Source organism: Alligator mississippiensis, chromosome 12 (genome assembly GCF_030867095.1).
Source record: "Alligator mississippiensis isolate rAllMis1 chromosome 12, rAllMis1, whole genome shotgun sequence".
In the NCBI taxonomy this organism is placed as follows: domain Eukaryota; kingdom Metazoa; phylum Chordata; order Crocodylia; family Alligatoridae; genus Alligator; species Alligator mississippiensis.
The window spans coordinates 66062228-66089265 of NC_081835.1; the positions used below are offsets into that span (position 1 = coordinate 66062228).

At 61.0% G+C, this 27038-nt stretch overlaps 2 protein-coding genes across 4 annotated transcripts in view; one reads left to right on the forward strand and one right to left on the reverse strand.

Annotated features, from left to right (window-relative positions):
- Positions 1-6032, forward strand: part of ADGRD2 (adhesion G protein-coupled receptor D2) — a 30416-nt gene extending 24384 nt beyond the window's left edge. Inside the window, exons 23-25 of one of the 3 annotated variants that reach the window (XM_019500979.2) lie at positions 309-367; positions 3290-3320; positions 4223-4854. In XM_019500979.2, coding sequence (XP_019356524.2) covers positions 309-367; positions 3290-3320; positions 4223-4584 — 452 coding nt within the window. In that variant the 3' untranslated portion in view covers positions 4585-4854. The other 2 variants (XM_019500980.2, XM_019500977.2) reach the window with 2 other exon arrangements.
- Positions 6033-6819: 787 nt separating this feature from the next.
- Positions 6820-27038, reverse strand: part of NR5A1 (nuclear receptor subfamily 5 group A member 1) — a 28390-nt gene continuing 8171 nt past the window's right edge. The window contains exons 4-6 of the mRNA XM_006271311.4: positions 18128-18247; positions 16429-16576; positions 6820-9328 (exon numbers count right to left, since the gene is read on the reverse strand). Coding sequence (XP_006271373.3) covers positions 9081-9328; positions 16429-16576; positions 18128-18247 — 516 coding nt within the window. The 3' untranslated portion in view covers positions 6820-9080. The remainder of the gene's footprint in view (positions 9329-16428; positions 16577-18127; positions 18248-27038) is intronic.

Here is a 27038-nt window from a genome sequence, read left to right on the forward strand (position 1 = left end):
GGAAGCTGGCTTCCTTCAGTCCATGCATGGGTCTGCCAGGCTGCACGTATTGCAGGAGAGGGGTTCCTCCACCCATGACGCCGGCGGGGCCTTCCCCGGAGGCACAGCAGCAGGGTTGCATTTTGCAGTTGATGTCCTGGCCTGGGAAATGGGGTTTTGGATCTTCCAACTAAACCTTCCTCTCTGGTTCGAGCTCCCTTGCCACTCCTCAGACAGCGCGGCCGGGGGGAAACCGGAGGCTCCTGGGGAAGGACTGCACGCTTCTGTTCTCCGTGCACCCACATTCATTGTATCCCTTCCCGCTTCAGGAAACTTCGGTGCCAAAATCCCTATGGGGATCTCATCCATCATGTCACCAGACAAACCGGTACGTAATGCCTCGAGTGCTTCTCCTCTTTGCACGGGCGCACGTGGGGCGAGCAAAAGGCTCGCACTCGGGACTCCGCGGTGCCACAGGATTGTTTTTTACCTCGAGGGAGTCATTGAATCTGTCTGTGCTTCAGTTATTCCACGTGCAAAACGGGGGCAGTTACCTTCTTCTCAGGGCTTTCCTGAAGGAGAGTCACTGCCCTTCAAGGCCTCCGTGAAAATATTCTTTGGGTTAAAATGTGGGAGAATGTGGTACAGCCTAAAAGACCCAGGCATGCAGAAGAGTTTGAGTGTGTCGGTGCGTGCTGATCAGCAGCACCCGGCCAATTTAGTGTGCCGTAGCTCTTTACATTGCCATTACACTAACGAGCGGCCGCCCCGGCAGTGGGGGGTGGTGCTTGCAGCCCCATGCCAGGTGCAGCCACGTGCCTGTGTCTTGTTCAACCCGTGTGATGCACGTGGCAGGAGACCCGCTGCTGGAAAACAAAAGCAGATGTGAATTTACCCCGGTAAACTCAGCCCTGCGAGGAAGAAGGGTGGTCCTCACGTACCTGCAGGCTGTGAACACCTAGGCCACACCTGGGGTCCTGCGTGCAGGTCTGGGCCCTGCTGCAAGAAGGACGTGGACAGGTTGGAAAGAGTCCAGCGCAGAGCAACAAGAATGATCGGGGGCCTGAGAGACAAGACTTCGGAGGGAAGGGTTATTTCCTCTGGAGAAGAGAAGGCTGAGGGGGATTTGATAACAGAGGCTGCTAATCGCAGGGGACAAGGCAAAGGCCTCAGGCTGCAACAAGGGAAACTGAGGTTGGAGATGAGGAGGAGCGGTGGGACTTAGGGCGGTCGGGCACAGGAGCAAGCACCTAGAGAAGCTGTGGGATCTTCATCCGTGGCAACTGTCAGGGGCAGGTTGGACAGACCCTTGGCCGGGACGATTTAGGCAGGGGTGATCTTGCCTTGACCAGGGGGCTGGCTGGGATGACCTTGTGAAACCCTTCCAGCCTGACTTTCGGATGATCCCATGAGGTCAGGACATGCAGTGACAGACCTTACCGTAGGGGAAAGGCAGCCTTGCTCTTAGTCTGCTAGGCTACGACGCAGCCGTGATGGGGACTAGCAGAGCAAGGCTGGCCTGCGTGCACTAGAAACTGTGCTGTGCTTCGGTTTTACCCACCGCTCGGCCGTGGCCAGCCTGCCTTAGTCCTCGGCTAAGTCCGGTGAGCTCTGTCAGGTACGGGCCGGCCACGCTCTGGCTCCGGGCCTGGCTCATTCCCCAAGTGGCGGCTCCTCTTGTGCAAACCTCAGCAGCTCGCACCTTGAAAGGGAGACTCATTTGTGTGCGACTAGTTTCACCTTACTCTCACGCCCTCCCTACATCGATGTGAAGCACTACAGAGGAGCATTTAGATATTGCATATTGTTTTGGAGCAAAGCTCTCATGGTCTATTTTTTGTTTAATGTTCCTGCTCTCCCTGGTGATAAGTACCCACCAGGATTTCCAATAGGTGCTTTTCTGAATGGGCCAGGTGTTGGCTGTGTAAATTAGGCCCATTGCTAAGCTACTTGGCACAAAATATGAGACATGGGCTAAAGAGATTAACCAGGAGGCTTGAGTTGTCTAATGCATGGCGCATTAGTACAGGAGACTGTAGATCTCTTAAATGCCAAGGCCACAGCATTTCCTAGCTGGTGGACTAAAGGCAAAGACAGAATTAGCTGGATGCTGTGCTACGGTGACCCAGCACTTCTTTTCTTGGTTACTTAAGCACCTGCATTAATGTGTTTTCATTCCCTTTTCTAAGTAATATAAATTCAAAATAGGAGCGTTGCCTGCCCGTGCGAATGCGTCTCTGTGGGGGAGGAAGGACAGCGGAGGCTTTCTCCTGCAGATATTCATTTGCCTTCAGAAGGGACTTTTTGCACAAGCCCGGTCATGTTCTCTCGTCACGAGCGGTTCAGTGCTGCGAGATCCGGTGCTCGCCAGGAGCGAATGACTGAATTTAGAAAGGTCAAATGTTGGAAACAGCTTGTTCTGCATGTTAGGTTCACGCTCGCCGGCGCTGCAGCTCGGGCTGGGTGCGCTAGCATGGCTCGCCATTGAGTAGACGGTGCCGGGCTGACTGGTTACATAAGCCAGCGGCATTGTCTCCGCTCTCTGGCTGCGTGACTCGCAAGCCGCGCATGAGACGTTTGCAAACGGTACCACGAATGAGATGCAAACGTACCGCCGCGCTGGTTAAGAGAAGACACCGGTTAGAAAAGGCTGAAAACACTCAAAGTGGCCAAGCGCCGCACCGTGCCGGGACAGGGGCACAGCACCAGTGCCCGTTGCACATCATCTTGCTTTCAAGCTCTGTTCAGCAGTTTATTGTGGTCAAGAAAGCGCTGTCAGCCCTGCCGGCCGCCTCCGCCCTGGCTCCGAGCCCCTCTTCCCCGGGGTTTCCAAGCCCTGAACTTCCCCGGTGCTGTTGAACAGTGGTTGTCACCACTCTCCGGCACGAGGCACGACGGCGAGTGGGGGGAGCCCAATTTTTCCGAACGGTCCCTCGTGCTAAGCTGTCAGAGCAATGCAATCTAGAGCCGATGGGGTTGCCCTCCGAGGAACGTGCGCACAGGCAGCCAAGCCCTTCGGAGACCCTCGGCGGCTGTGCCGAGCTGCTTTTGGTGTCTCCTCTGGGCTGGTTGGTCCCTCCGGCCACTGCTCAAGGCTTTTTGGTCTCTGTTGGTGAGATCAAGCCTTTGTGGAAGGGCGGGTGGGGGATGTCCCGTAGTGCCGGGTGCTAGGCAGCCCCGGGAGGGTGCTGGGGATGGTCTAGCACCGTCTGCTGCCGGGTCCCGAGGGGAGAGACCACAGCAAGCTGCAGGGCCGGGGGGACGGGGCTGTGCCTTCACGGTAGTTAACCCATGTTCTCCCCTTTTGCAGGCGGTAGAGCTGACAGCGTTCAAATGCTCAGGTAACTCTCTCGCTACAGCCTTTTCTTTCCTGTTTGGGCTGGGTTGTGGTGGTCTCGCTGCGTGGAGTCGCACTGGCACCGTGCAGGGCCCAGTGTGCACACGCTCGTGTAGCAAAGCCCCCCCGCGGGAGCACCCAGCCCTGCCACCCTCGGCCTCGTAGCTCTTTCCCAGGGCCGGCTCCTGCTCTGGCACACCCGAAAGATGGTCACAAATGACCCCTATGCACCGCCCCAGCCCTGGGGCTTGCTGTGGGAGCTGGTCCCATGAGAAAAACTAACCCTGCGGGGTTGGAAACCTTTGCCGCAGTCTTTGCTCGCAGCACGGCTCGGATGGCAGCGATGGGTATAGGGGCCTAGTGACAGCTGCATCTCCCGCGCCGGCTCCTGCTGGCACTGGGGCTGTCTTTCCAGTGCATTGCAGGTCTCGAAGACAAGCGTTCGCACCCTTAACCCAGGCCGGGTCCCACCCTGCGCCGGGCTCAGGCGATATCTCCTGATGTGCCGGAGCGGCCAGGTGCTTTCCCTCCCCCATGCTTCCACCCCCACAAGATTGAGGGTCCTCACAACAGACTTTCCCCTGCTAAGGACTCAATTTACGCTGAGAGGCCTCGCGCTTCCCCCGTAATGAGCTCCTGCCCAGCTGTACAAAGCGGCACATGACGCAGAACGTGCGGCACAGCTTCATAACACCCCTCTATGGAGGAGGGCACGGCCAGGGGTGCGCATGTTTGTGCAGACAATGAGCACGGGCTTTCTTGTCTTGGCGAACAAGAGGGCTCCGCAGCCTCCATCTCGTCAAGTGATGGCTGCATTGTTTCCCCATGATAATTTCATTATTCCCTTTGAATACATTTCATATGTTGCTAAGCCGCACATAGCAACATGGATCTTCTCGTCTCCAGGGCCCGGTCCTTCTGTGATCAATATTAAGCCACTCCAGAAGATCACCACGAGGCGTCAAATGGCCACTTTTTTAAATCGTAATTTAATAATCTGCAGTAGCAGGAGCTCACGGGGCCCCGCTTTGCTGCCCGGGACGGCTGTGCGCGGACGGAGCCGTGGCTGCAGCATCACGGCTGTCGGGGGGCTCGGCTACCCGGTCCCTGCTCTCCTTGGCACCGGCTTTAGCAAGGCCAGCAAGGACCCTCGCGCCGGGGCCCTGGCCATGGGGGGAGCAGCTTGTGCAGCCGGCTCTGTGCTAGAGCATGACGATGTGCATCAAGTGCCTAATTCTCCTTGGCCCCTGCTGCACTCCCAGCCATAGGCTTGTTGTTTGCTGCAGGGTAGAAGAACCAAGTGGTCTTGGCCACCCACCCCCTTGAGCCAGCCAGCCCCTCCGCCCTTAACCTTAACAGTGCTTTCACCCTAATGCTTTAACCTCATGCCCCACTCCCCGGTGCGCAGCAGCCTGTCCCCTGCACGCGGGCTGCCCACACCCCGCTCCAGACCGGGCAAAGGGAGGCGTGTGCATGGGGTGCACACACAGGGTGCACTCCCCCATTGCCCGGAGCCTGGCTAAGGCATGTCTTTCTCTCTCCTGTGACAGGTTTCTGAGGCGTGCACACAGGGGACCCCCCCCCCACCCCTCCCCACCCCTGCCCCGGACCCCAGCGCTCTGCAGGCAGAAGGCAGGACAGCGGGCCGTGGCCACGGGGCTCCTGGCTCCACGCCGTGCCCTGCGGATGCCGTGCAACGCTGACGAACGTGCGCCACTTCCTTCCAGTGTGTGCAGCGGACAGGCAGCAGGCCTGGGGGTGGGGGCTGGTCTGGCACTGCGAGGGGGTGGGGGGCAGTCCCGTGCTGGTGGGTCACATGCCCCAAGCTTTCCTGGCACCCGGGGGTGTCCCTCAGGTAAAGGGCAGGGGCTTCTCCTCCAGGCAGCACCGGGGCGAGGCACAGGGAGACAGCCTGGCCCCAGGACAAGCACCCCCACCCCGCTTTCAGCGGTCTCCACGCTGTGCTGCGGCCCCTGGGCAGTGGGGGAGGCACGTCTTCAGCCCCTCACACCCTGGGGGAGGACCCTGCTGTTTTCCCAGGTGCAAAGGGAGGGCTTTTTAGCCCATTCCTCACTTGGTGCCCAGCTGCTCCCCTGCCCTTCCCAGCACCTCTCGCTGACAGGACATTTTAGTCCTGGGCCCTGTGAGCGCCCCCGAGCCCCCAGCTTCCTCCCCTAGCTTCCCCGAGGCAGCAAAGCCTCCTTGCCTTCTCCCGAGTGGCCACCCCGCTGCAACGTGCTGGCTCCCAGAGGAAGACCATCCTCTGCGGTCCTGCCTTGCTGCGCCCTTCGGGGCTGGCCATGCGCAGGGGACCGCCGAGCGAAGGCAAGAGGAGCAGGGGGCAGCCAGCAGAAGCCCTGCCTGGGAAAGGACCCGTGGTCCCTGCCACCCCCCAACAGTCCCCGGCCACGGTGATGCCCCAGCCTGGTGTCGGCATGGGGCAGCAGGCCAGCTCCCTGGCATGGACAGAGGAGGTTGCACCTGTGCCGCGTCCCCCCTTGCAGAACAGGGCCCAGGGCGCTGCGGGCTGGGCACACGGCTGCTGGCTTGGTGCCGCCGGCCGCCTCGCATGGCGTCGCTCTGACAAACGGGTCGTGCTGGCCTGTCCTCTCTGCCCCAGACCGTGTCTCCTGTTGTCCTCCTAGGCGTAGTGCCCGCAGCCTGTATGTACCGGACTGCTGCGTCTCCTGGCAGAATAAATGTGGATTTTAAAGCCCCCGGTCTCTGTTGCGGTTTGTCTGCGTGCCTGCCTCCCCTGCTCCCCATTGCCAGGGTCAGGCTGTGCCCCAGCATCCCCCCACAGACCAGACTGGTCCATGGGCTGGCTTTCCAACCCGTGCCCTCTGCAGGGTTTCAGCTGAGCAGGCTCAGAGGACTCCATCTTTGCACAAAGCCTTGGCTGGGAGGATGTAGTTGGGGCTGGTTTTGCTCCGAGCAGGGATGCGACCTCCTGAGCTCCCTTCCCACCCTCATTTTCTACGACTTGGGAGGAAGAGGGATTTCCTTGCTAGCACCCCGCCTCCCCCCTGGGCGAGCTGGAGCCTGGCATGACTGGCGAGACCTCCCCAGCGCCCGGTGCATGACGTTAGGAAAGATGCTGGAGAGTCCAACCCGGAGGGCGAAAGCCCGGGGGCTGCCGAGGCTGGAGAAGAGCAAAGGGAGCGTGTATTTGAGCACAAGTCCCCAGTGCACGCGAGGCTGTGACAAAACTGGCTCGCAGCCAAGGAGGATTAAGCACGGGAATGGATCCGGCCACAGGGCTGGGGAGGCTCCATCCAGGCCAGAGGGCTGCTGCGTGTCACCGGGGCTGGACGATGCCTTTGGGCGGCCTGTAAGGATGCGCGGCGGCCAGCCCTGCCCCACGGCAGGTCCCAGCTCTGTGCCAGCCCGTGCCCTCCCCTGCCTGGGGGGCGGCCGTGCTGCCCGAGGGGGTGCGAGCCGCAGGCGCCCGCTTGCGGGCAGCTCATCGGGTATTTGCAAAGAAGCCAGACGAGCCGCTCGGCTGAAGTGAACTGCAAAATTTATTACAGTGGTTTGATCCTGACAAGGAAGGGAACAGCCAGCTCCTGCCAGGGGCAGAGAGGGTCAGCGGCCGGAGCGCAGGAGGGAGAGAGACACTTAAGGACACTTCTCATTGTCTGAAAAATAAAACAGCTTTTCACGCCCGAACCAGATCCCAGCTCTTGAACTGCACAAAGTACGAAGTGAAACCGAACCACGGACCGGGAGCGGGACACGCACTAACAGGCTGAAAGGCAGAAACAAACATGCTCTTCTGCATCTAACAAGCGGCCGGGACAGGAGCTGCTTCTAGCCGCCGGGTCTGCAGGGAGGCGCGTGCTGGCCGCGCCAGCTCCTGAGCGCACCGCGCCGCCGGCCCTCCCTAGACCAGAAGCGAGCGCCTGGGATGGGAGATATACTGGAACCAACGGTTACAAGGGACCATCACTCACCACTAACATGAAGGCATTGAGAAAGGGCTGCGGGCGCGCTAGCATGTGGCGGCGGCCGTGAAGACGGACCTGTGCTGGAAGGGAGACGGGCCGAAGGCAGCACTTTGGGCGGCTGCCACGGGTGGGAGGGAGGGAGCCGTGCTCGGGTCAGAGGGGTTCTGCTGTCTGATGTCCGCGGCCGGCCTCGCTCGCCGCGTGGGAGGGCTGTGCTGGTGAGCACAGAGGCGGCTCGTGCACCAGGGGCCAAAAGCATCCGGGCTTCCTGCGGCCTGGCCCCAAAGGGGTGCACGCTCGGTCCAGAGGTGCTAACAGCTGCCAACTGCTCCATCTTGGCCAGGGGGAGCAGGGATGCACTGGCCAGCCAGCCCTCCAGCAGCCCCGGGGCATGTCTGCCAGGGAGGTCTGGACCCCCAGTTCCGGCGCCCGCGCGGACATCACGGGGAGAGCGAGCGCCTTCTTCGCTTGTGCCTCGGGGAGTTTCCGTGTGCTCTGCAGAGCTCGGCGCACGGGGAGAGGCTGGACCGGGGGCTGCTCAACCCGGTCCCGCAGCGGGTCAGGTAGGACAGTGCCGCCGAGGGTAATCGCCGCTCCGTCCCCGGGGCAGTGCCAGCAGGCTGCCAGCCTGTCGGGACACGTGGCGAGGACAGATGGCCTCTGCAGGGTACCTCCTGCTCCCGGTCTGGTTCCTAGTGCTTCTCCCTCCCAGGAGCCGGGCACCCTGCACGGAAATTCAAGGCATGGGTTAAGGGGAGACCCGTGCTGCTGGAGCATCCCCTCCCCAAAGGCTTCGCTCCCTGGGGCCCACACAGACCCACGGGGATCGGCGCTGGGGGTGGTAGCGGCTCCGAGGTGCCACCCTGGCATCACGGCGCGCTACCCAAGCAGGATCAGCTCCTTGGGGAGGAGAGCACCCCCACTCTGGCACACCAGGCCAAGCATGCCCGGAGGCAGAGCCCGTGTGTTATCTAACGCTGGCTGTTGGCTGACTGCTGGCACTGCCCCATCTGTCGTCCCGTTGCTCGCTCACCCCTCCTCACCCCCAGCCTTTTCCCCTTTACTTTGGGGCAAGACCTGCCCACCCCCCAGCTGCACCCGTGGGCTGGCAGGCTTGCACAGCCACACTGCCGTGGCACCGTGGTGGCAGGGCAGGGTCGCCCCGGCGGAGGGGGGCAGCTGCAGTGCAGACCCCCCCGGCGGAGGCGAGCCTGGCTGTCTGCTCCCTCCCAAACACAGGGCAGGAGCAGGATGCTCGTGCTGGGTGGCCAGCTCCCCGCATAGCACCCTTTGCCTCCATCGCCCTCCTGCTGCCGACCCCCAGCCCTGACTTTTTGCTCCCCAAATGCTCCACCCCACCGAGCAGAGCCGGGTGCCGTCTCCGAGGAGGCAAGCTGGCCATGGAGCCCTTCCCCTCTTTCCCTTGCCACGGGAGGAGGCATCCCCAAGACGCTCCACATTAGCAGGCAGAGGGGCTGGGGGCAGGTCCCTCCTAAGAAAAGGCAGCTCGAAAGGAACATAAATAAGAGACAAGCCATAGCTAAGGGCGCCCCCAGCCCTTCCCCGCTGCGGGCGAAGCCAGTGGCTGGGAGGGGAGCTTGCTGCCGGGTGAGAGGCTGGTCTTTGGCGGGTCAGCCCGCACAGGACAGGACAGGGCGGTGGCAGAGCTGTGAAACCAGAGTTCCTGTATATTAAAATAAATCCTCTGAAACTTCCCAAGAGTCCAGTTTCAATAGCAAAGCTGGGGCACGGGGCCGGCCAGCCCTCGGTGCCCGCAGCGGGCGCCACCGCTGCAGTCTGTCGCCTGGAGGCTGCGCTCAAGTCCGCTTGGCGTGGAGCATTTCGATGAGGAGGTTGTTGCAGGGCACCTCCCCGCTCAGGTGCTTGTGGTACAGGTACTCCTCGGCCTGCATGCTCAGGGCCCGGATCTCGGCCAGCCGCAGCAGGAGCTGCCGGAACTTGTCCGTGGCGTGCGGGTAGTGGCACACCGTGTACTCCAGCAGCGCCGCGTTGGCCTTCTCCTGCGCGTCCTTGGCCAGGCTGTGGTTCTCCAGGTATTTCACATCTGCAACGGGAACACAGGGCCCGGTCACTGCTGGAGGGAGCCCGAGCAGCGACATACCCGGACAAACCCAGAGACGTCCCTGCGCGGCCTGCCTGGGGACTTTGCTCGCAGGTACTGAGCAGCGGCTGCGGGACGCGCGCACGCCTGACCCTGCCTGGCCAAACGGCCTCAGCGTGCCCCCAGCAAGGAAATCCCTGTTCCCTCCTACAGGCAGCCCTGACTTATGACCTGGCTTCGTGCCCAGGATAGAAGGACCTCCCTGTACTTCCCCGAGATGCCATTACAATGGAAATAATGGGTTTTGAGCCTGGGTGGTGGGGATTTCCACTAGCGCGCTCTGAGCAGAGCCGCGCAGGGCACGGGGGTCGTCTGGGTACAGCCAGAGTCGGGGAAGCAGAGCAGAGCAGCTGCCTCGTCGGGACGCTTGCAGAGCTGAGAACTGGCACGCTTCTAACAGCTCAGACACGCCAGATCCCACCGACGTCCGGACATCTAGGAGGGCTTAACTGCCCCATGCACCGCGGGTTCCTGATGTAGGAACAGAGCTCAGCAGATGTGGCAACCCCAATCCTCCGCACAGTGCCAGGGTCTAAACAATGCCCCTGTGTCCTGCCATTGCCTGGACCTGGCAGAGCCCCCTGCTCCCAGGAGGGATGCATCCTGCAGCAGGAGCACTGAGTCTAGCCCTAAACTCTGCCCAAGGATTTGAATGGACGTGGCCACGCTGCAGCCACCGAGGGAAGACTCCAGCAAAGCATCCCCTGCATGCAAGAGCAGAGAGCACAAAGCAACCCACCGGCTCTGCTTCACCCCCATCAGAGCCAGCCCTTTGGTGCAGTGGGCACGCCACAGGCAGCCCCGTCTGCGGAGCAAGCCATTGCCAAGTGGGCAGGGACGTCTCAGCCGCCACAGGCTTCCCTGCCCTGCACTCTCCCGCCGGGCTGTGACCTGAAAAGCCGAGCTGTGCTGACCTCTCCTTCCCATCTCCACCCCTGAGAAGCCTGATGGGCCAGTGCAGGGTGCCCGGTGGGAGAGCCACCTTCCAGGTAAGATGCAGACCCAGGGGCACGGCCACCACCCAGTATCACCGGTCCCTCGGGGGGTTATCCCAAGTCAGAGCCCTGAAGGAGCCCAGGGCAACACGGGGCACTTTATTGCCGTGACTGCACTGAGCTCCCGAGCCAGCGTGCAGGACGGTTTAGTTCACGCGCGTGTCCATGCAACCTCCTGCTTGCTGCCCTTTACACGCTGCTCTTGAACGCCTTTGCAGTTCCCAGTAGGTGGCAGGATGCTCTCGCCGTGCCTTCCAGCCAGCAACGCTCACATTTTCCATTTTCCTTTGGCTAAATAAATCCCAGCTTTTCGAGCCGTGTAACACGGTCAAACCAGCCCCTTGCTCCCGTGGCTTTGGTAAAGCGACACTATATATATATGCCTGCTTGTTTTTGGATACCACGTAAACACCGCAAGGATTGTATCTCAGACCCCACTTCCAAGAGACCTTGCTCTAAACATCCTCGCCGAAAACATTTGGGGCTACCGGCTTTAGCAGATTTACTGTACTAGATAGGGTTGCAGCAACAATCGCCATTTTGCCTGATAACAAAGCCGTTGTCTGTGTGTGCACGTAGCTGCCGGCTGCACCAAACCCCTCCCTCTGGGTCCCAGTTCAGGTCAGAGATTTCAGCTCAAAGTCATCAAATCTGAGCCCTGGGAAGAGTTGGGGTTGGGCCTGAGCTTTGAGCGCAGTGGTTTGAAGGGCATGGGCCAACAGGTGATAGCTCTGCTCGTGATAAAACATAAAGGCTTGAGGGGTCCCTGGAAGAGGACAGGCTCCTCTGCAGAGCTCACACCTCCGTGCGAAAGGGGATTGCTCACGGAAATCATCCGGGGCAAGAAACCGAGCAAGGAGACACCATGCAAGACGGGCACAAATCCCACCCGAGGATAACTGTGCTCACTGCAGTGGGGCAGGGAGGGGGTAGAGTTGCCCCAAAGACTACAGATGACCTTACAACGATGGAAGAGCAGAGTTTTTGCTCCATCCAGATGCATTACAGCTTGCTAAGCACAGGTCAGAAAGAAAAGCAGCGGTGACGAGGCCTCGAGCAGAGACAGCAAGGAGGCGGGGGTGAAACGCACAACCCGCCAAACTCCTTCCCGGACCCTCGAGCAAGCCGAACAAAGCGAGGTTTGGAAGAGGCGGTGGAGCCCGGATGATAAGAGGCAGGTCAGAGAGTACTTGACCAACCCAAACAGACACCCGGCAGCCTGCGCGGGGGATGAGCACGTTCCCGGAGCCGCGGGCCTGAGTCACCGGACGGCGTGACTCCGGGGCCGGGCTGAATCAGGCAGAGCGTGTCCGCGGGGCTCTGTGTCAATGCTATTTGAGTCAGGCGCGTGGCCTGGACGGTCTGCGGAGGAAAGGTGGAGGGCAGCAGACAGTGCCCCTGGACCGTAGCAAAGCACCCGCCATGGGGCTGTCACCTGGGAGGAAAACCAGGTGAGGGACTGCCCACAACCGCCCTGCCTCGCTCCAGCCGGGCGCCCAGGGCCTGCTCAGACGGACTTGGCTTCAACCGGCACCTACTCCCCGTCTAAGAGGGGGAACCGGACTGGCGCGCCAATCAGACCGAGTCCCGGCTCGGCGAAGCAGGTGTTGCCACGCCATTCACGTTGCTGCCTGCTTAGCACAGGCACGAGCGCGAGCAGGGAAGCCTGGTGCCCGCTGGGTCCCTGCGAGGGAATCCGAACTAGGGGCAGAGGTGATCTCTTTTATCAGACCAACTAGACGTTTGCAAAAACCCTGCCAGGGAGCGGTGCGAGCCCCATCACCCAACGCCTCTGCACAAAGCCCGGGAGAGCTTGGCACAGGGAGCACCGATGGGCCGGCGCAGGGCTGGGCAACAGCACGACCCGCCGGGCCTTTTCCCACCTCCGAGCTGGACGGCTCACAGCAGTTGAGGTGCACGCGCCGTACCCGATCCAACCTGCCCTTCCCCTCCTGCAGCACATCTGCTCTGAGCGTGGCTGTCTCTGCTCTGCGCGAGCTCGTTGTTATGACATCTCTTTATCTGCATAAGGTTATTGTGAATGTCATAAAAAAATGAAGTTATATTGATAAATGTCAAACCTACACCCTGAGTTGGCTCAACAATAGCTAGTTCTACTTGATGAACTCACCTGGTTCTCAGAAAGACCCTATTCATGGTTTAATTGAATATTTGAATAATCTTTTCATTCCTGCAAAGAATAAAGAATGTTGTCCAAATAACATTGACTCACTTCATTTAGAGACACTGCAGCAGTTGCAAAGACTCTGTCCTGTGACAAAGCAGCCCATCACACATACAGATATGCCTGGGATTATTTCTATGCCCTCAAGTGTTCTTCCTATTCACAGCTCCTTTTGTTTGGGAGAAGCTGCTGATAAATTGCAAACGCTTAAGGGAATGTGGGCTATAAAAGCCTCTCTTCCTCCCCTCCCCAAGAGTAGCTGCTTCATGAATGTAAGTCATGAAATCGAATGATAGGTCAATCCATTAAGGCTCTATTAAGCCCTTCTGTAGAACAAAGCTAACCTGTGCCATCCTCATAAATATTGCTATTTTGAGAAGTCCTAATTTTAATTAAACCTCTTTACCTGCTCAGGAGAGAAATCTATTTAGAACTCAAATGGCAGGCTCTTGTGTGCATGGCTTGGCTTTGATTGTACTGTGGCAGAGTGGTAAATGTGGAAATTCTCTTGTTAAAGGCAATTACATCCCACACATAATACGCAGTCCCGTCCTCTACAGCTGAGCCTGCGAAGGGCAAATTATTCCAAGGGGCTCTGCATTACAGAGAGGCTCGGGCGGGCTGGGGAAGAGTGACAGGCGGGGACGTGCAGCCCATCTTCTGCCCCTCCCTGCCGCTCCAAACATGCCGCGGAGGCAAGATTTGAACGTGCGGCCAGCTCCGGGCGGCTCCCGCGCTTTGCCGACAGGGGTTTCAGTGGGAATGCCCGTGCAGCGAAGGGCATCCACGCGCCGCGGGGACCTCGCCGCAGAGGGGCTATGAATAGCAGAGCCAAAATGCCACCACCTCCCGCCTCTCTTCCCCCAAACTGGCAGTGGCTCTACCACCCCCAGCCACCCGCCCTCCTATTTTGCAAGCCGGGCACTGTTTGTGCCTCAGCCTTATCGCTGTTTAACCGGCAGATTATCTTATTTAATTTCCTTGGACTTTAAAGCAGCTTTTTTTGAAAGAGGAAACAACGGCTGGGGAAAGTTTGGTATGGGCTCTCCGTGCCAGGGCCAGCTCCTTCTCACCGCCTTGCAGGGGCTGCCACGTCCACCCGGTGAAGGCACGCGGTACGTACGCAGTGTACCTGACCGTCGGCGCTTCATGTGTGCAGAGAGAGGAGAGAAGAGAGCAAATGCTCATCAGCCGCGCTGGAAAAGCCTTGGCCTGCCAAACAGCCCGGCCAAGCTCACCTCTGTAAAAAATATCCCACGGAAAACAACTAATTATTAGTCCACCGGCTGTGGCTGTGACTGTGGCTGTGCAAGGGGCCTCAGAGAGCTAGAAAACATCCCTGGAGTCGAGTGTCTAAGTCTCTTGGGTTTCTCTGAAAACACTCAGCCCGGTCCCCAGCTCCGCTGTGGTCAGACAGCTTCACACAGGGACGTTAAAGGTTTCACGAGTGATTTGAAGAATCTGTCAGGGCACGACAAGACGCTATAAACAGTCGTACCGCCGAACACCTCTGCCTAGATGCAGCCCGGCAGGCCCCGAGGATGGGCCCTGCAAGCCCCAGCGCTCGCACGGTGCAAGCCGTGGGGAAGCGTGTGCGTGAGCTGCCAGGAAGAGCCAGGGAGGCCGGCAAGCCCTGGACATCACACGTGATGCAAGGTGCCCCCAGGTGTGTGTTCAGGCCCTGGCTGGTTCCCCGTCGTTCGAGGGAGGACGCGGACACCCCCTCGGAGCGCTGCGGGCCGTTTGGGGCCAAGCGAGCCAAACCTGCAGAGCGTTTCTAAGAGCCGTCCCCTCCCTCCAGACCGGAGGGCTCTGCCTTTGCCGTCTCCGGCAGGCGAGTGGCCTGCTCAGGTGGGCAGCTCCTAACCATCCCTGGGATCCTGGCGCACGGCCAGGGCCCTCGACGCTGCTGGAAGACAATTAGGATATGATGAATACACCCGGGGTCCGACTGCACTATAAAGCTGCCTCTGGCTGGACACCAAGAGTGCCCTGAGGGCAGGGGCCCAGGTCGACCTCTGCAAAGAGAAGAGGCTTTGATGGACGCAATGGCCGGTCAAGTCCGGGGTGACAATCTGGGACCCACAGAGGGGCTGGATGTCCACAAAGTGCAAGCCCCAGTTCCCTAGAAAATCAGCCCCTTGGGACATGAAACTGCAAGACTCTTACAAATCTTAGTTTTCACTCATTCCTTTCTTTCCCCCCAAACACACCTGTCCCCGAAGGCCCTCGCATATCCTGGGAGGCCACACGAGGCACCGGAGGCCTAGAGGAGAAGGACTACAGCCTCGTGGGCCAACGTGAGACCTGTGCGCTCTCTCTCCATCAGCAGCTCTTGCATTAAGATGCTGATTTACCTGATGGGGCAGGTGACAACAGGAGGTCCCAGCGTAAGCGAGCACCATGAGACCCTCCGGCGGGCACCCAGGGGCCCGCCGGAGCCGTCCAACATCACGCGCGGGGCCCATGCAGCAAAGAGGACGTGACGTGGAGGCCCCGAGGCACGGACACGGCCAGGTGCGGGCTGCTCAAGGAAGGGGGAAGACAGGGCAGGGTGCAAGGAGGAAGGAGAAAGGGATGGAGGGGATGAGAAAGGAGTGGGGAGAAGTCCTGGGCTGGAGGGAATGATGGGGAGGAAGAAGGCAAGGAGCCCCAAGCCACGCAGACGATGCTGGCTCTGCAAGAGCCCTTGATGGTGCCCAATGGTGCCCCACGCACAAAGCAGCACCAGCCACGCGGAGGTCCAGACCGGCCCCCTCTCGCCGACCCCAACGTGGCTTCGGGAACATAAAAGCCTCGACCCCCCCAACCGCGCGGGTCCTGGCGGGGGGAAGGCAGCGCGGCCCCGGCCCCTGCCCGCTCCCTGCGCCTCGTGATGGGCCCGTGGCAAGGCGATAATTAGACACCTGCAAAAAGAAACTTCCCAGATCAATAGCAGCTGCTCAGCCGGGCCGCCACGGCGCCGGCCGCCCGCGCCGGCTCCCGTCCACGCGCATTGCTATGGTAACCACCCGGGCTGCACGAGCGAGCCCGGGACTCGTGGGGACAGCCCCCCTCCCCGCCGCCACGGATATTGTGTCTAGGCGAGGAGCGACTGCGCGGGTCGGGCCGCGCTGCCGGACCGCAGACCGCGGGGCGGGCACCGGGCATGAGACGGATGCCCGGGCTGCCCGTCCTGGCTCTGACGCAAATGCAGCCAGATAGGGCCCGCGCCTCCTCGGGGATTGTCAACACGGGTGTTTTGCAGAGCCCTATCAGCCGGCTCGTTCTGCTGCCCTGGGCAACAGCCTCGTTACCAAAATAGCCCTCCGGCCGCTCGGCACCAGGTGGGATCTCGCCCGCTCCCTCGGCCACGTGGCACTTCCCCGGTGACGCCATCGCCCCATGCCGATGCTCCCCTGCCGGTGCCGGTGCCAGCTCGGGGGCACGAGGCATCCCCCCGCGGCGTGCATGGACACGGCTACTCCCACGCCGCAGTCCTGCTCCCCCGTGGGGTCTTGCTGCTGCCCCCACCCACGAGCCAGAGCCGGGCGTCCCATGTTTCAGGACACGGGTCATCCATAGCCACAGGGTCTCGCACCATCAAGCCCCTTGGGACCTGGGGGCCCGAACCCTACCTGGAGCCCCCCAAAGCAGAGGTGCTGCCCCGCCGGAGAGAGGAGCCCATATTACTCCTTGTTCCTTACAAAGTGACAAATCTTTTTTTCCCTTTACAAAGCATTTTGCCCGGTGACTGGTGGTGCTTTGGCTCCTGGCAGCCCTAGCGAGTGTGGCTGGAGAGAGGAAGGTCCCTGGCTCTCCACCCAAGCCCGTGCCGTCCAGCCCCCCACCCGCCATCCGGCCCCGCGCACCGAGACACTCACCGAGACTGAAGAGTATCAGGAACTTGAGGCAGACGAACTCCTGCCGGTCGACCTGGAGGGAGTGCATATGCAGGACGAGCTCCTGGGCGCGCAGGACCAGGTTGTTCAGGATGGAGCCCGCTTGCACCGCCACGGTCGACATGTCCACCTGGGAGCACAGGGAGGCAGCGGGGCTCAGTGGGTGCAGCAGCACCCATGGGCCAACGCAGGGCACCCAAACGAGTGGGCCTGCTCCAGGCTCGGGGCGTGCTCCCCACATCCCTCAGACACCGGAGGAACGGGGGCCGGATCCTGCCATTGCTACGGCTGGATTCTCAGGGGGTTTCAATTGCAGCCCCGGTCAGCCCCGGGGGTGTCTGCTCAGAGGGCTGGGCGAACGTGGGGTGCACAACGGAGGAGCTAGGTGCACCAGCCCAAGCGGCCCCCTCCACCCGCCGTGGGGACCCCGGGAGCCACCCCCCGCTATGCTTCGATCGTTGCTGCAAACAGGAGGTACCCCCTGCTACGCTTCGATCGTTGCTGCAAACAGGAGGTGCCGCGGTGGGGGCAGGCGGCAGTGCGCTGGCGCTGCCCGTGGCATCTCCGCCCCGGGCAGGCCTGGCTGGTTCTCACACCCAGCTTCTGTAAATACAGACACGGCTGTTGATGTTTCTGCTGAGAAACATCTCGCTGCAAACCCAGGAACCCTCCCCGGCTGCCGGCTGGGAGCCGAGACGGAGCCGGCTGCCGGGGCCTTGCGGCCAGTTTGGGTCTATCTGCAAGCCGTTGTTTCTCCCTCGCTGCATAAACAATCCCGGGCCCAGCAAAAACAACGCCGCGGTCCCCTGCCCGGGTCAGCCCCGATCCGGAGGAGGCGGGAAGGAGGGGCAGCGGGAGGGAGGGGCTCTCGGCAGAAGTAAGACAAAAGTCACCCGTTTCCCCCGAGCGAGGCAGGCTCGCAGCTGGGAGCGGGGATTTGTCTGGGACCGGGGGCTGCAGCTGGGTCCATAAAGGCTCCTGCCCCGCAGAGCTCAGCTCAGACGTGCCTGGACTGGCACCCCGAGAAGCCAAGGGGCTGCCCGTGCCCCCAGTGCCCTCGCAGAGAGCCAGGTGTGGGACAGGTCTGGGGCTTGGACTCGCCTACCAGCCCCGGGTTCGGTTCCCAGTGTGGACACCAGCCCCTCAGCCTCCGGACCCCTGCTCCCGCCTGTAAAATGCAAGGCAGGGCTGTGCTACCGTCGTCCTGACACCGGTGCTCAGAGACGCCGGGGATGGGAAACGTTTCATTGCAGGCCGGTAGCCTGCGGGCAAACCTAGCCTCCTGTGATCCAAGACGGGGCTTTCTAGCCAGGGGAGCAGAACAGGAGGGCAGGAGCAGTGCTGAGCCGGGTCAGACCAGCGGTCCATCTAGACCAGGGTCTGACTGTGGCAGAAGTGGGTGCTATACAGGGAAAGCAGGGGACCGGATCCCTCTAGCATGGCAGGAAGTGGCAGCCCTGATCTCCATCAGCTTCCAAAAATATGAAAGCAATAAAAAAAAAATCAGAGCAAAAGAGCATTTGCAAACCTGGCAGCAAGCTGGCAGTCAGATGACTGCGAGACACGCTGGGATGGGGCTGGCCCCACGTCCCCCAGGTCTGGGCAGTCCCCAGCACGACAGGACTAGCCGCCCAGGGGCTGTGGGGAGCAGGGCAGGGGGCATTTCCCGGCACGCTGTTACCTCCTGGCCGGTGACGAGCAGCAGGCTGTGCTCCTTGCCGTGCTGCACCTGCCTGTAGATGTGGTCGAACACCAGCAGCTCGCTCCAGCAGTTCTGCAGCAGCTTCATCTGGTCGCCCACCTGGAGCAATGCACAATGCAGCCGTCAGAGCCCCGGGCCCGCACGCTGTGCCGAGGGGCCAAACTGGGTCCTGGAGGCCTCTCCCCTGTCCTGTCCAGCTTCCCCCCCATTCCTGCATTTCCATGGCTCACTACCCTGGCATGGACAGCAAGTGTGCAGGACAGGCAGAGCACCTGAGTGTGACGGGGCCCGAGCTCAATGCTGCTGCACTCGCACGTGCCCGTGATCTCTCGGGACCCCCCCTTGTCTGCCCCGTTCCAGCCCAGCGCGGGGTGACTGGTCAGATGGCCAGCTGGAAATGGTGTAATAGGAACAGGGATTAGGAATGACTGTAATAGGAGTTAGTTCAGCGCCGTCAGACTGCTGCCAGGGGCAGAGCCGCGCGCTATTGCTGATCGCCCGCACGGGGTCTCGCCCACCCTGGCGCTCCCGGATGTGCAGATGCTGGCTCTCGGCGCGGTGCCTGTAACACCGCTCCTCCGGCCAGGGAACAGGCACCAGCCCCTGACCCCAGCCCCCCAGACAAACAGCTCAGCTCGTACAACCTGCGACCCCTGGCCTTGACGCAGCCCACCCTGAGCCGGGTCCACCGCCCAGGCAAACACTGAGATGCACTGGTGGAAAGTGCCGACGGCTAACACAAGCCGCTGACACGAAAACCTGCAACCGGCCTGATAACACGAGACCTGCCTCCGTTCCCAACCCGTGACAGGCAACCTCGCGAGTCACTGTGGTGCCGGGAGCCTCCGTTTTCACGCTCGCCCCTGGGCTGGCTCCCAGACAAGACAGCTCCTTTCACAAGCTCTCTGTTCTTCTTATCAGTGCCGGTTTTCCTCCGCCAGGCGAGACTCTCGCCCAGCCCGGGCACAAAAGTTTAACAAAACGATGCCCCGAAGAATGGGGCGTTGTTGTTGCACACAAAGGGCCTGTGTTTCCCGGGGCAGCACTTTGGATACTTTTTCCAGTGAAGAAGACAGTGTCCATCCATCCCCTGTGCAGGAATGCGGGTGCGGACAGCCCGCTTTGGAGATGGGCATTGCACCAGCGCCTTTTAACCCCCCGGCGCCCAGCGGGGAGCTCAGGTGGGGATGGGCGCTCGGGAGGGAACGCGTGCAGCCCTCCTTCCGGCTGCGTGCAATGCAGAACAAAGAGCCTCCCCATTCCTGGCCAAGCGGCCTCTTCCTCCCACGGCCTCTTTCCCTGGCTCCGGTCGCACGGCCCAGCTGCTGCGGCCACCCCAGCCACGAGCGCAGCGCGGTAGCGGAGGTGCACGGTGGCAGTGGAGGGGGCAGATGCTCCCTCGTCGGGGGGTAGGGGCACCACAGACATCCTGGGGATGGCTTGGCTCAAGCTTTCCCACCAGATACAGAGGCAGAGACCTGCAGCGGTACTCGGACCAGCTCTTTGTATTTAAGGGTCCCCCATCGGCCACCCCCGGGGGTTGAATTCAAGGCTTGCAGCCACTCTAGCCAAGGAGTGAAAGCAACTGGAAAGGGCAGCAAAGCAGACGGGCCTGCTCGGGCCAGGAAGTCAGCAGCAGCGTTAGCAAGAAGCAGACGAGGTTTTGCAGTTTCTTTGTTCTCCCCGTGACGGCTCCAGCAGCGTGGGCCAGGGGGTAGGATTTGGGGGCAGCCCCCTTCTGCCTGGGGGCATCGGGGAGCATTGCCTAGCTCCTGCATGGCCATGCCAGCGCTGCCAGATCTTGCAACCTTGCAGCTCGGGCTGCAGGAGAGGATGGAGTTTCCTGGGATCTCCTGGGATCCAAGTCCCTTTTGCAGTGGTTAAAAGGAAGTCCCTGGCCCTGGGGGCGGCAGAGACGGGCTGGCAAATGCAACTCAAACTGGCTCCGAGCAGGACGGCAAGTAAGAAGGAGCCACAAGTGCACTTGATTTAAGCCAGGCCTGACTCACAGCGGTTGAAGCTCTGAGGCTGGCAGAAAGGGGGTCCAGGAGCATGCCACGGCTCCCGCAGAGCCATGCAGCAGGCCTCCGGCCAGCCGTGTCTTGGGCAGAGCCGGCTCCTACCACCTGCCTGGCTGGCCCCCAGCGTGTTTTCAGGAAGGGCTCCGACTCCTGCTCAGCGAATGGCTCTCCGCCCCTCTGGAGAAGTCACCTTGAGCACACGAAGCCCGTGCAACCATGTGCAGTGTGCACCGGACTCAGCACCACGCGTGCACCGGGGTACGAGGAGCGGGCAGGGTGCACCCTGAGCACCTCCACAGAGAACATATTCGGGTTGCAGGGAGCGACGTGCAAGGCCATTGCGCTTGCCGCTTTTAATAGAGGGAAGACAAATGCCGTGCCACGGAGCTGGATAATATCGTCGTTCCGCTGAAAGGGCTGCAATAAACCAGCAGCTGCCGATCGCGGAGGGAACAGAAGTCAGATGAGAAAGAGCTTTATGGTCTCCGGGCCCAGCGTGCTGGGGGAATGGCCTGGGTTTGCTTCTGGGGGGCTGCGCTCGGATTTAGGTCTCCGGAGAGAGGAAGAAACAGGGGCAGGCTGAGTCTCTGCAAGCTTCTCACATCCTCAGCTTGGCCACAGCACCCGACTCAGCCTACAGCACCCGGCTGCACCCGTGCATCTTCCAGCCCCGCCAATGCACCTGGAACCCGCTCCAAACGATGCAGTCCCCGGCGTGGCTGCAAATACCTGCAGAGGCCTTGGCAAGGTGGGACCATGCCCGGATGCTCCTACCTGCATCTATGCTGTACAACAGGCCGGGCGGTGTTTCTGACTCCAGCTTGGAGGAAAATGGGCTGCTCGGTTCAGACACTGAACTGAAACCCCAGCGGAAGAGCCGGGGTCTGGTCAGACCAAACCCAGAGATGTGAGCCGGGGGTTGGACGAGTGCACAAACACGGCGTTCCCTTTCAGATCGACCAGAAACCCTTCGCTTGATCACAACACAATGCTCCTCTCCAGGTCGCTTAGCCCAGGGGTTAACTCCCTCCTTCCCCAAGCATCTCTGCCCGGCTCGAGGGGAATGCACCTGTGCAAAGCGAGGACGGGACTGGCAGCCCCGATGTGTGGGGGTGGGCACGGAAACACCAGGCCGTGTAAACGGAGCAGAGTGGGTCTGAACTGGGCTCGGGCGCTCTCCTCTGCATGATTTAGTTCAAAGACTTGTTGGTAGGAGAGCACCGCAGTCCTTCATGCCAGGCAGTATCCTGCCTGTGGTAGACCGAAGCCTGCTCACAAGAAGAGGACTTTTAATGGATGGCATATTTTTAGTTTAAAAGGCTACATGTAACCTGTTCACAAAACCCAGTGACAACCGATATTCCACGGCATGGTGATCATCCCGCCTGTTGTTCATCAACAAGAACATGCTTTTATGATTAAATAAAGGGTTTTTTTTTCCTTGACAAGCTGCGAGCTCTAGAGAAAAATCCATTTACCTGCGATAAATGGTGTTTGGAAGATAAAGGGCTGTGGAGAAAGGGCAGAAGCTCCTTCAGCAGGTACCACAGAACAAATGACAGGGGACAGGGTGCGGCGAGGACCGAGTCCGCATGCTTTAAGGGTCTCGGTAATGTGACCGCTTAATGCGCTCGTCTCCGAAGGCCCGGGTTCAAAGCATACAAAGCTCCCATCCCCGGCAAGAAGAAGCCCCCCGGCAATGGGAAGTCCCTTGCAATTCTCCTTCCTTCCAGAAAACAAGGTGGGATTTCAAAACCTTGAAAAGTATTCAGCTGTTTGTTTTTAATGACAATGCTTGACAATTGCTTGCTTTCCCTTAAAGCCGGATAGAGTTGCCTGGGAAGTGCAGAGATCAGCAATCTGTGCATTCCTGAGTTTTGTGTCGCGAGCAAGATGCTTTCTTCCACACAAATCTGAAGTGAAGATGCATTAGAGAGCAGCTGCGGCACCGCGGGATTGCGCCTCGTTGCTGTTCCCCGTGACTCGCTGAATGACCGCGGAGCAGACCGGGCTCCACGGCTCAGCCCCGCCAGCTCCCATCCTCAGATCGGCCCTGGCAAGGGCTGCCCGCGCACACCCCGCGGGCACTGAGCAGGACTCGGATGCCTCGCACGTCCCACGTGTGCCACCAAAAGGCCCGGCCCAGCCTTGTCACGGGTGTTAGCTGCACAAACCACTGCTTTCCGCGGGAGCTGCACGGCCCAGGAGCTCGAGCCACGGGCTGCTGCTCACTTACTCATCATCCAGAAATGCTGTCACCAGATAACCCCCCTCACGTTCAGGCAGCCCCGTCTTCCTCCTTCCCGGCCCAGCCCGGCCATGCTCCTGTTCTCCCAATTCCTTTCTCCTGGCTCCCACAGACGTCTCGCTCGGTAACACCTCCCCCAGGACTCTCATGCCCTTCTGGACCCTCGCGCTCAGGTCTGGCCACCTCTCCCGGTGCGGCCGGCTGACCTTTCCAAAATCCCTCCCAGAGCTGGGAAGCCCCGAGGCTTGGAAGTTAAGGCAGGGGGAGACTTTCAACCTCAGCAAAACCTGACGCTGGGGACGCACTTTGCTTTGCAGAGCATGGGGACACACCGAAGAGGTGTCCAGCACTCGGGGTTAGCCTCGAGGTTGGGACACCTGGGTTTGACCCTCGCTCCGGTGCAGACGTGTTGCATGACCCAGGGCAAGCCCAGTCTTGGTCTGTGTGACAACACTGATCTAGCCACGGGGTCGGGCACGCAGGGGCTTTGCCGTGAGCCTCTGCCAGAAGCCTCATCTTGGATGCCCTTTCCTCACAGCCATCCTCACTCCACCGAGGCCGTGGGGGCCGAAGCACCAAGTGCTGGTAGAGCCGGGCTTTGCAGCTGGAAGTGCAGAGGCAACTGCTCCCGGCACCCACCCGCCCTGCCCCGAACACCAGCCGGCCCCGATCCGGCCGCGTGGGGGCTGCTCTGCCAGCTGCGCTCGCACGTGGGCAGCACGTGGGTCACGTCGGACAAGACACTCGACCATTAGAGCCGTCTGCCGGTCTAAGAACGACACTCGCCGGCTCTAAATTTCAGCCCCAGCAGCCTGCCGCCCCCTGACCCCGCTTTTGATTTCTCCCAGGAGCTCAAGGTCTCTGTGAAAAGCTCTGCAGCCAGCACAAAACGCGGAGGAGACAATGGCATCCTCAGCGCAGGCTGCGAGACCTGACCAAGCTCCCCCTTCCCGGCAGCGCTGAAGCAGCCGGCGCTTTGCAGGTGCTCACTGCAGCACGCGCACCGGCAAGCCCAGCCCAGGGGACGGGACCCGAAGTCCCTGGACCAGCCTGTGCTGCCAAGAGAGCTGGGCGCCGGGGAGCTGTGACTGCTGCAACCATAGGAGCATTGGAAAGGAGGGCTGGAGAGGTCACCTAGCCCACCAGCAAGGCAGGACCATCCCCATCGAGTCTGCCCTAGACGGGTATTAGTCGCACGATGCAAATCTGCACAAACAACCTTGTTGCACAACTACCATGCACGTTGCCAAAAGCACCGAGGACACCCCCCGGGAAAGCAGGAGCTCGTAAGCTCACGTTCACCCCCCTCCCAGCAATGCAGGGTAGCAGGAAGGGGGCTCTGAGCCCCAAATCTAGGCGCTGGGTGTGGAGCTGGCTCGTGCGGCAGTGCAAGGGAACTTTGCTGTCACTTATTGGGCAGCTGAGTTCAAAGCCAGCGACGCGGGCGAGTCTGGCCGCACGTGCTAGCAGCAGAAGTCTCTAACCCTAACCCTCTTCCAACATTTCTGGCTGGAGGGCGTTTGCCGGCTGGTGCACGGGGCTGGCCGTCGCTGTGCCTTGCAGCCGGGAAGCCATGTTGGAGAGAGACGCGATGCCGGCGAGGGAGGAAATAAAGAGCAGCGCGGCCCCGCGCACGCGCAGCCCCGCTGTGCATTGCCAAGCACCTGGGAGGGAGGAACGGGCAGCTCCCACCCCCAGATGTGCAGACCGAGGCGCAGGGGGGAGGCGGTTTGCCCACAGCTGGAGAGAGGCAGGGGCAGGACCCAGCTCTTGGCAACCCCTGTCCGGTTTTCGTTGTTCTGACCATGGGAACGCGACGGCCGTGGGGTGACGGCGACCCGGGTCCGACCTGCTGGGACTCAGGCCAGGCTCCCACGGGCGAATGACCGCACCACCAAACCCACTCTTGCTGCTGGGGGCAGGCCAAGGGATGAATAAGGGCCAAAAACATTAACTCCCCCCTGCCTGTGGGAAACAGTCCCTGTGCCCACCAAGCCTGCCTGGGGTGGGGGTGACGATACCAGCGCCTTTCGACGCACCGAAGCCGGCACAGATAGTCGTACAGGTTGCATCTCCTGGGCCTTTGCCCAGCCAGCTTGGACCAAACTCATCCTGGGCGTCGAGGGAGAAACTGCTCGCCCTTGGCAAGGGACGCGGGGCCGTCAGACAGCTTCCCTCATGTGCCCCCCGATCCCTGCAGCTCCCCGCTGGCCCGAGGCACGGGCCGGGGGACCAGGCGGCAGGTCGGAGCCAGCAGCTGCAGCAGCGGGGCAGGGAGGGGACTCGATCACTGCAGGGCCTGCACGAACCCATCGGCCGCGGCAAGGAGAGCCCCTGCGCCCCCGCACTCAGCGGGTTGCTGCAGGGCACTGCCACTGCCACGGTGCACGGCCCTGGGCAGCTCATTTAACCTCTGCCTCAGCACCAGCAAAGCTGAGCTACAACGGTCTACTCTGAAGGGGCGTTGGACTGAATTAGTGCTGGCAGCGCAGGTAGCGGATGGGCCCAGCGAAGGACGAGAATGGCAGGTGCCTCATGGCAAGGCCTCCTTTCCAAATGTCGTACAAAAATACTTGTCCTTGGCTTTCTTCTCCTGTTCTCTCTTTTCTAGGGGCAGACCATATAACGGGGGGAAAGAAAAGAAAATGGGGAAAAAATGGATATTTGTCTGGCACCAAATTAAAATTTTCTTCCCAAAATGAAACTATCACACTGAAGTCGTCGTTTTTGTCCTGTTCTCAGATTTTCCTTTTTTAAAGCAAATGTTATTTCTGAGCAAAACAAAACCCCAGGTTCAAGGAGGGCTTCTCAGGAAGCTGGCAGCACTCAGGGCATGAGCCCAGGCCGAATTAGCCAGCGGGGCTACGTTGGCACTTGCTGTGAACCTCGCAGCTTGTTTGCACGGGGCGCAGCCGACCAAAGCTCCCAGGGCAGGACGGGACGGGGGCATCCGACACCCCGGCTTGCATGGCAGGAGTTTCCCCACAAAACCCAGCCCCAAGTCTCCACTCCCGTAAGCCTCTCTGCACGGTACGAATCCCTGCTCCCCGCGCAGCCTGGAGGGAAGACGTCCCCGGTCCTCCGGGGTGGAAGCACCGCAGCCCGGCAGGGTCCCCAGGCTGCGGCCGCTGGGAGAGAAGTTGCAGAAGCGACCGTTTGGGAAGTCGGGGAGAGGAAACCATTACAAGGGGCAATTATTGGGTGAAAGCAGGACATGTCACCTTGACAAGTGAGAAGTGAGAAAGGAGATTGCTGTCTGCCCCTGCCTGACAATCAGAGCCCTGCACAAGTGCAAGGTGTTAATGGCCAGAGGCAGCTCCCAGCCCCCTCCGGTCAGAGACCACAATGACGGGCACCGCAAATGAAACGCTAGCATGCCCGTCGCACCACCGAACGCGCCTCCTCGGGCAGCTGCCAGGGCCGGAACAGCAGCGGGACGCCGACAAGGACGACTGGGTCAGCAAAGTGAGCAGGTCCCGTCCCAGCCGCACGGTCTTGGTCTCCAGCCCCCTGCACCCATGCAGCCCCGCCACTCTGTAGGCCTCCCGGACGAGGTGACAGCACCTCCATCCCAGTATGTTTGCAATGCCGAGATCTCAGACCGGTCAGCGGGGCAGAGATGCCATCTCCCTGCTGGCAAGACCCCGGTGCCCTGGCGCGCTCCTACCCGGCTAACGGGCACGCATGCAGAGGGGGAGGGCAGAGCTGGCCGGCGACCAGGGAGCGAACATGCAAAGGGACGGGATTTACGCACGAGACCGGCCATTTCTAGGGCATCCCGAGCAGGAGGAGAGTTCAGATCCGCCAAAAATGCTCTGGCGGATCGTCAGGAGATGGGGTCAAGCTGACCCGCGCGCGCTAAAGCCAAAGCAGTAACCAGCTACAAACGGGTTTATTAGTGGCTTCAAACAAAAAAATCACCAAGGGAGAAGGGAGTTCGGTGCACCGGCAGACGCGCCGGGCACCGGCATAGTGACCCCCTGCTCTCCGGAGACCGGAGACCCCGGCCCTGGGCTTGCCCCGGGCTGCTGCGAAGCCCGATCTGGACGAGACCCCCACCCGGCGCGGGGCTGCATGGGGGGTCCGGTGCGGACCCCCACCCGGACTCTGCCCCTCCTGCCTACGGCCCGAGACATAACGCGGGGCAGGGATCGGCGGGGTGCGGTGCCGCCGTCTCTCGGGGTCCCCCCTTCTCCTGCGGGCCAGGGGCTAGAGACAGCACCTCGGGCACAACGAGCCGACCCTGCCAGCCTCTCCTCCCCGACGAAGGGACGCCCGGCTGCGGGGAGAGAGGCAGAGATACAGATCACATCTGAAAGGACAGAGTTGCCGGAGCCTCCTGACCCCACGCAATATATTTCACCCCCGGCCCATATTTTTCTTCCGCCGGGGAGATGCTGCAAATCTTCTCTCGAGTCTTGACACATCTCATCTCGCCTCAGTTAAAGTTGGTATTTATGGGCGTCAGCGCTGACCTCTCCCCCCGGCGCCCGCGCCCCCGTGGCCGGCTCCCTCGCAGGCCCTCTATAAACAAGCAGGCCCCCAAATCCCCTCTTGGCGAGCGGCGTTATTAGTCTGGCCTCCGAAGGCCAGCGCGGTCCGTAATTCTCCGTCTGATGAC